The following is an 8,914-nucleotide window of genomic DNA, read 5'->3' on the forward strand; positions in this document are numbered from 1 at the left end:
TCCCATTGCATATTTAAAAACACAGATGTGCATTAGCTTCCCCTTAATCTGCAAGCATTACAGCTGAAGAAGAAGACATAGAGAAGTAAGCCCACCTTGCATCTATCAGCCTATAGTTACACTTGTCACGATGTTGCATTAATACATCTTAAGCCCGTCAAGGTTTTCCATACATCAGTAAGCATTAAACAAGCAGAAAAAGTTGTGTTACCATGCTGGATACATCTTGTTTTCACTGTGAAGTTGAGGTGAGAAACAACGGAACGGAGGGTTTACTAACGACCTATCTGTGTTTCCCATCAGTCTTCTCATCACTGTCAATGATGCAGCCTAAATACAAATGATCTGAGAATTAAATTTGAGTGTGTGTCTGTGTTCCAGGAGTTCCAGGAAGAGATCGCTCCGATTAAGGATGACGTAATTCACATGAACCAGTTGGCGTCCACTTTCGGTCTGCCCGACATCCAGCTGTCGCCTGGCAACCTGGACCGCATCGAAGATCTCAATACACGCTGGAGGCTGCTGCAGGTACAGACACTCTTAGTCAATGGGAATATATGCTGTATGATTAATCTGAAAGTCTCCACAACTTTGTGTCTTGCCAAAGACACAAAAGATTGCGAGGAACTGCATTGATTGCAGTCATTCAAAGACAGTAAAAAGATAAACTGTCTGATGCGTTTAGTTTTTTAGGCCAACCTCTGTGAGGAGAATTTACATACTTTGTGCTGGAATTTAAAGGGAAAAAAAATGTTTCAAGTTTTAATGACGCCGCTAACTGTACGTTTATGCAGGTTTATATTTTTTATTATATAAAAAATCACAAATCCAGATTACGCTACTCTAGATTTAATTGTATTTCTGTTACTAACCATTTTAAACAACCCCATGCAGAGGCCAGCAGGAGTCCAGTTCTGCAAACGTGCACTGTCTGCATCCAGGGCTCAAATAATGTGTTTTTATTTTTATTTTACACATTTAAATTTGGGTTCTCTGTTCTTGAATCATAAATTCAGCTGAGGAAAAGTCTTTTACTGGGTGCGCTGAGTTGTGTTCTGTGGCCCTGTGGCCATACCTTTTGAATTTTTATATTTTGCAGGTAATCCATCGGGTACCCGATCCGGTGCAGGATTCTGGCCCCAAGTACAACACGTGGAGAAATCCAAAGCTTGACAGGCCTATTATTGTAGCTACGGTTGCTTAACGAAAGAGCAATAGTGATTAAAGAGTTGACAATGATGTCTTACATGTCAAATGTCTTTTCACGTATGCATGTTAAAAAGAGCGTATCGACCTGTTAGCATGTGTGTCTGTGTTACTTTTGGGAAAGCGATAATAAGGAGAGAAAACACACACACACACACACACACACACACACACTCTGTGATCATAGGCCACACAAAGTGTGCCTCCATCAGTCTCAATAAACCTGGTGGCAGCCATGCTGGAAGTCAGACAGTGATTATTACTGGGGGTGACAGACAGAGTCAATCAGCTGCCAGAGAGACCAACTGATGCAGAGGAGCCACGGGCGGAGATGGGCGCCGTGGTGACACCGCAGTGACGGGACCAGACGGTCTCTCTGAAGTTAGCACCTGACCAGATGCTAGCACACACACACACGCACACACACACACACACACACACACATTGTCTTGTAGTAAAGGTGAGGACATCAGTGTAGTGGATGTGGACAGACACTAAAGGAGAAAAAAGGATTGAAAAACATGAGTAAATAAGTGGTCATATTTCTTTGGCTCGCGTATTATTTGTCCTGGTCAATGATTATTTGGCCGTCACTCCATAAGTGTTGCGTTGTTGAGTAATAACAAATAAGTTGACGGTGCTTACCTTTTGAGTCTAAAGGATCATACCTTTATTTGCTGTGCTGTACAGTATTATCTTTCCTGTCATATCGCAAATGGCTTTTAGAAACTTAAGACACATGAGTTGATGGTGCAAGTAATGGCTTTGGCTATACTATGTGAAATTAATTTTGTTTTAGCAAACCTTGCTAACGTTTCCTCCTTTTCAGTAAGACTTGTGAGGTTACGTACAAAATGTCAGGGCAAAGTAAAAGGCACAGGACAGCGAAAGGAAGCTCAGAGAGCTATTGTGACTGACTAGCACTAGCATGTTCCTGGCTAGCTAGCAGGTTTGTGGTTAGCATACCAGCTACGATAGTTACCCTCTGCTTATTTATTTCTGCCTTAAAAGATCTCTGGAGCTTAGTTAATGCAATACTTCACCTCCAAAAATGTTATTTATATTCGATAAGAACCCAAAGAATATTCAAAGGCCATTTTTGCCCAGGAATTTTGGCATTACTTTTAATGGCAGGGTAATGGATATAAATATGTGTTTGTGTCTGCTCCACGTCCAATATGTGTCAGGTTTTCTGCTTTAGTAAATATGATTTCAATTTGGGGTGTGTGTGCGTGTACGTGTGTGGTACATGCACATTCAGGTCACTTTAGTTGGTTCAGAGTGTTCCATCATGCATAAAAGGTCGAAGCGGATTGGTTGGCCTGGGGACTTAGTGCACTCTAGGTAATTTCATCAAATTCCTCCTCAACAATCCCGCTCCTCTTGTTTGTACGATTCTTATTAGGTTACCATGGATACGGGGAAAAGCAACTCAGACAGAAATGGATTGGGTGAGGTGGACTCGAAGGTAATTTCATCGTTTGGTTTCATGTCACATCAAAGCCCCACCCTCCAAAAAAGAACTGGTCATCGCTCTCATATTGCCATGATCTTCTTCGGATCCATACCAACAATATCTCATCAGTGGTCGACTTATTTGAGTTGTGGATGAAAGGTTAGCGGGTTAATCAGATGTCCACTGAGATCTCAGTCACTCAGCTTTAGGACTTCTATCAAAGAGACACCATGAGCTTTCAATGATTCACTATTTTTTAAACTCCTGGAACAAAAATCAGTAGCTAATCAGAGTCTGCCAAAGGTCTGCATGCTGGCTGGAGCTTCATGTGTTGCCTGGGAACATTAGATCATTGAACATTGTGTCAGGAAGCGTCAGTGATTACAACACACTTAACACAAGTGACTCCTCCGGGGACTGTCAGGATGCAGCTCGCTGTCAAGTGTTGGTACCGGACTGAAAACATGCCTGCAAGCATCGAATGTCTTTTATGTGAATTATACATCCGATTAGAAAGCCGCAATGGAAACTTATTTTGAGAAATGGCAGTGTGATAAATGGTGATAGAGATACATTTACCTATAATGAGTACAGTATATACAAGTACAGAAGTGATTTGGGGCATGTGGACCTGTACTGAATATGCCATCCTCTAAAGATGTTTAAGTATTTGTTGGTCCATTTGAATAATGATAGATAGCATTTTCTTCAAACTGTATGAATTATGGCTGACATTATCGTTATTGTCACTTTTTATATTACACTGCCAGCAAAAAGGCTTACAACTCCTGTATGTTTTTAAACATCTCATTATTGGACCGGCTCAGAAGTAGAGCTTCCTCTGATGGGGCGTTGGGTCCCAGGCTCCTCCAGGTGTTGCTGAACCCCCAAATGCTCCAGAAGGCTGTGCCGGCGGTGTGTGAATATAAATTAGTTTAGATGATGGGCAGGTGACACCTTGTATTGCATACTCTGCCATCAGGGGGTGAAAGTTGCCCTGTAGACACTGTATAAATACAAATACATTTATATAATATTTTTTTACTTGCATAATTTTTTGCTTTTTTCTGATGCAGAAGCATTGTTCAGCCTGATTTCATAGAAATCCTTGAAATGGCCGCAACCTCTAATAGCGCATTACGTGGCAATGGCACGTGAGTGTTAGCAGAAACAATGGACACAAACAATGCCAATCGAAAATTCAATAGGATCATTTTAGTGGTGGAACAAGGCAGCAACCTTCGGTTCTGCTGAGTAAAGCCAATGTGGAAGTGTTTCACAACTTGCATTATCTCTACTAACCACCAGGGGGCGACTCCTCTGATTGAAAAATGAAGTCTGTTTGTATCAAAGTCTATAAGAAAATTACCCTACATGTCACTTGATTTATTCCCTCAGCAAAAATGATAATCATACATTTATAGTCTCAATCTTTAGTTTCAAGCCTTCTTCAATACAGCATGATGTTCATGTCGTAAATTATAGTCCATTTTGAGTGAAATAGACTATAAAGCAGAGTATACTTTTGGGTGCGGCTACTTTGATTAACAGGTGCGTCTACATGACTGCTCTACATTCCAAATATGGTAACTTCCATTCATTGGCTGCACAAAAACAGTAACATGGTGACAGTCGTAATCCAAGATGATGACTGCAAAATCTATCTGTATCTATCGACACAATTTATGTTACGTAAAAATGTAGCCTGCTTATTTAAACGCCTACCAGAATATTTTCTTTCCTGAACCTAACCAGGAGGTTGTGTTTTTCTTGCTTTGACCTAATTGCTTCCGTAGGTTGTTGCATTGTTGGAAGGAGCCTTCGATCCAAGATGTGTTATTGCCAACGACTGCTTCTTTGTAATCTTTGTAATTTTTTGTACATTTGATAATAAAGAACTTGAAACAATAGTTAACACCAACATCAGTGTCAATGTGCCGACCAAATTGTAGATGTAATTACTTGTGGTTGTCAAAAGGCACATTAGAGCTCAGAGAAATGGGCCCAATGTATATTTAATGGTATGGGGTGCATTTATATAGCAGTCATATCCAGAGCACTTTACATTTGTGCACGCTTGTTATTTGTATGAATTACCATTTGTGGTTTGGATTTCTGTTGAACATATTTCTTTCTTGATACATCAACCAGAGTTAATCATCTTTACAATAAGCATTGATTTGTATTATTTGGACCTCACTTATCCTCCTTCACACATGTTTGAGTACAGATGTGCAAAGATCACTTTCCCCGTTTTCTGATACTGCAAAAATCAACCAGGTTTTAAAGTCTATCTTTTGTTTTTTTAACCAAGGAATCCATCATAGAGTGTTGAAATAAAGTTAAAACATGAGAACTATCAAAGTTGAAGACTAGATTGCATGCAAGTGATGCAGGGATACCTCACATGAAGTAAATATTGTAAAAAAAAATGTTCTCAAACACAGCCGCCGAGGAACAAAATGTGTTTCCTTGGATGAATGAATCTGTGAGCCAGGAGACAAGTGCGTGCGCCCCGCTGGGCTTAGCCCCCTCCTCACTGTGTGTACCTACAGAGCCGTGCTGATTTGGCACAATTATCTCAACTCCATCTAGATAGACAGCTCATTCAGAGCTGAAGGAGACTCACGGGAGACTGCATCCTCTCTAATTCCGCCACTACAAATTCAATTATCTCTTCCATGCTTGTCTTTTCCCCTCTCTCCGCCTGGACATCCTTGTACTTCTACTAGCTTCTTTCTTTTTTTTTCATATCACGTGTCATGGTTCACAATGATACATGCACAAAATCACTCCAAATCTATTCCCACCATTGCATTTTAAAGCTATTCATCACTTTCAGGAAGCATAAGGACTAAAGTTTTTTTTGTGGCCATGAAGTGATCGATTGATCCATCTATCAGTCTATCCATCAATCAATCCATCTATCTAAATGTGTTTGCTACATCTTTCTCATCAGATCTCCATCAATGAACATCTAAAGCAGCTGACAGATGCTCACAAGGACTTTAGCCTTCTGCACGGTGAGTAAAATACACACACACATATGCGCGCACACGCCTACCCACATACATCAGAGTGTTGGTCAGTTGACAAGACTCTCAGGTTGTGTGAGTGTGAGAAAGAGAAAAGACAAAATGTGTGAGACAAAATGAGGCACCCACCTCCTGGCAGCATCTATCTGAGTCAGTAGTACTCAATAAGTGTGTGTGTGTGTTTGTGTGAGTGTGAGAGAGAGAGAACAGAACAGAACAGAGCTTGATTGTCAACAGGTCACTGAATAACTGAATAATGGAAGAGGGGAAGAGTACATAAAGATTTGCTCTCATCTGGCTCCTCATCGAGCCATGATGGTGTATCGATCTGTTTATGCAACCGGTTTATTTTAGTTTTATCACTGAATTCCAAAAAGACACAGTGCTTTATCCAATATATCATCCTTACCACAGTCACATTTGGATCAAAGTCCATTATTGATCGTTGCATTGAATGAAAGAGGAGGTGTCGTGTCTTCTTCTCCAGCGTTAAAAAAACAAAAAGAACAAAAGTGTTTTTTGTTTATAAAATGTGCGGCATTTGTCAGGGTAAATTGTTTATGAGTGTTAGTCATAAAAACACTCATCAATGTTACACATGACCGGGGCAGCAAATCAAATCAAGCAAAAAGCGGGCTTTACTCGTCCCCACTGACTTCTTGTTTTGATGCCGGTAGATGTGGTAGGAATGTACATTGATATTAGCAATTTTTTATGACAACGAACATATCATTTTTTCCGTCCTCATTTAATATCAAAGCTCAATGTTTGCATTGAATCAATAAAGCGACCGTGCACGTTTCAGTGTGATCCATGAAATCCTTTATGGGTTCCATAGATGCAAAAGATAACTGGTTCCCTTTTCTCGTTTGGTATGACAACATTAAAAACATCAGTAATGCCCCAAAAAATGTATCTCCCCTGCAGCAGTCTATATGCTTATAAAATATTTAATTTAGCAGCTGGCTAGTTCCACCATGCTTTCATGCTACACTGGCTACTGAAAATGATAGCATCCAAGAAAATGTTGAGGCAACCATTAATAGTCAATCAAAGCAGAGTAAAGTTAGACGAAGCATAACTCTCTCTGGGAAAATAATTCCGTAATTGTATTAGGACACAGGTAATGTAGAAATCAGAGCTAGACTTGGCATTCAGGAGAAAGTGACACAAAGTAACTCTTAAAATATATTAAACATTGCAGATTCATGTTGTATTAAGCTGAAAGACTATAAACATGTTTTCTTTGTCATATAAGGATGTCCACCTGGAGCCACTCATTTAACTGCTGTCTGCTTTTCTAATCAATTCTCTTTAGTTTAATTACAGGACCATGGATAACAAAAGATTACAACAACACTAATACGCTCATGGCGATGATTAAAATTCACAAACCACAGGGAGGCTTGTAAGAAGGAAATATAAGAAGCAAGAAACAAAAATGTGAATAAAAGATTTAGATGCAAATTATATGGCAACGACGTATTGTGTAAGATGGTCGAAAAACAACCACCAATATCAAATATGATATCGAAGGACAAAACAGAAATGATTCCCACTGTCACATTTGGTTGTATATGAATGTTTCATCTTGATAATTAAACTACAACAAATATAGCAGCACAGATGGAGATGGTGACAGAGGTTCAATCAAAATAACACTGATGATGTAAGAATGTAAACGTTTTTCATATCTTACTGCTGTGCTGCTATGCACTGCATGTGTTCTGGCAGTTGTCCTACGAAGCATCATTCTGTTTTTAACTGCAGCAAATTTTACCCGTGGGGCACAATAACGCTTATACAGCGGGTAGTTTCAGCCAAGTGATCTGATTGGTCTGAGAAGCCGTCCAACTGTGCTGACAATTCCCAGACAGCACAGTCTGCTTAAATGGCTGGTGTGCCAACTCTTGTGGGCATAATAAATGAGATAATTAGCAATAATTCTTGTTTTTCTGCTGTTTTTTATTATCATGTATATATTACTTTGAAGAAAACTTTTCATTACACATGTTTTGCTGCATACACATTTCCTGGATGGATATGCTTTCGTTAGACCAACAAGATGTTGCTTGTGTAGTAAAATCTGTGTGTGAAAAGTAGAATAGCATGCAGACAGTTTGTACAGTTGTTATGACCTTTGTTTCTCTGTCTCAGCAGGATCTGTAGGGAGCCCCTTCGAGAAGGGCGTCTCCCCAAACAATGTGCCCTACTATATAAAGTAAGTAGCTGAGCTGTTGCCTGCAGACCCCTTGACTAGTCTACACTACTAATTGTGATTGAATATGTTAGTACTCGTCAACACAGTCTCACTGCCGTTTGTGAGATAGTCACACAATGCAATTTATTGGTTTTGTGTATTGGGACACAAATTATAGGTTTTTTTGGTGTCGCCCTGAACAACTATTTTCAGGATGACATTACGTTTAAAACAAAAGATTGGTTTAGGCAACAAAACCACTTTGTTAACATCAAGAAAAACATCATGGTTAGCCTTAAAATAAATAAATGAAGTTGACTTTATGCAAAAAAAAATCTACATTTTTAGGTTGAGGAAAACTGTCACAAACAGTTTGGTGAACAGAAAAATATTTGTGTACTGTGTGAAAGCATTTATGCAAAAATAATTGCTCGTAAGAAATGCCTTGAGTTGAATCTAACGTCCACCAACTTTTTGCTGGAATAATACCATGTTGCCTGTGACTGCTGTGTTGTTAAGACCTCAACTGATGGCTTGCCTGCTTTTAATATTTAATTGTGTCTAATATTTATCCATTAGTCTGTCCGTCTTTTTTTAAGAATTCTTTCAACAGTCCTGTTTTTGTAATTATGAATCTCAAAGTGATAAAGGTCAGTGGCATTGATGGAGGTTAGGCAGTGACCGGGAAGGGGTGGGGTCAGGTTAGCCCATTGGTTAAGGCGAAGGACTGAACAAACCGGGTTACCAGTCTATTGCATGAAAATGGACGCCTTGCCAATCCCAGTGCTTGAATGCTACACAGAGCAGGTCTTCCCAAGAACATTGGGATTCATAATAACGCTCTTATTTTACATTTAGTGCTTATAAACTTTTAACTATTTTAAACTTTTAACTATTTGTCCATCCATCAATGCACCCATACTGGATGATTTACATCCATCTATCCATTCATCCCCGTTTGAACTCAGTCCACAAGGACTTGGCTTGGGTACAGAAGGGTTGGCGGTTAAAGTCCCC

At 39.6% G+C, this 8,914-nt stretch overlaps 1 protein-coding gene across 3 annotated transcripts in view; it reads left to right on the forward strand.

The window, feature by feature from the left end:
• dmd (dystrophin) overlaps positions 1-8,914 on the forward strand; it is a 267,135-nt gene that overhangs the window by 211,334 nt on the left and 46,887 nt on the right. For 2 of the 3 annotated variants that reach the window (XM_068590511.1, XM_068590507.1), the window contains exons 64-66: positions 382-528; positions 5,622-5,685; positions 7,858-7,918. In XM_068590511.1, the coding sequence (XP_068446612.1) occupies positions 382-528; positions 5,622-5,685; positions 7,858-7,918 (272 nt within the window). Of the gene's footprint in view, positions 1-381; positions 529-2,611; positions 2,675-5,621; positions 5,686-7,857; positions 7,919-8,914 lie in introns of all 3 variants that reach the window. The other variant, XM_068590506.1, reaches the window with a different exon arrangement.

Source organism: Clinocottus analis, unplaced genomic scaffold (genome assembly GCF_023055335.1).
Source record: "Clinocottus analis isolate CAN_PGR_092001 unplaced genomic scaffold, fCliAna1.0.p SCAF_24, whole genome shotgun sequence".
Lineage (NCBI taxonomy): Eukaryota > Metazoa > Chordata > Actinopteri > Perciformes > Cottidae > Clinocottus > Clinocottus analis.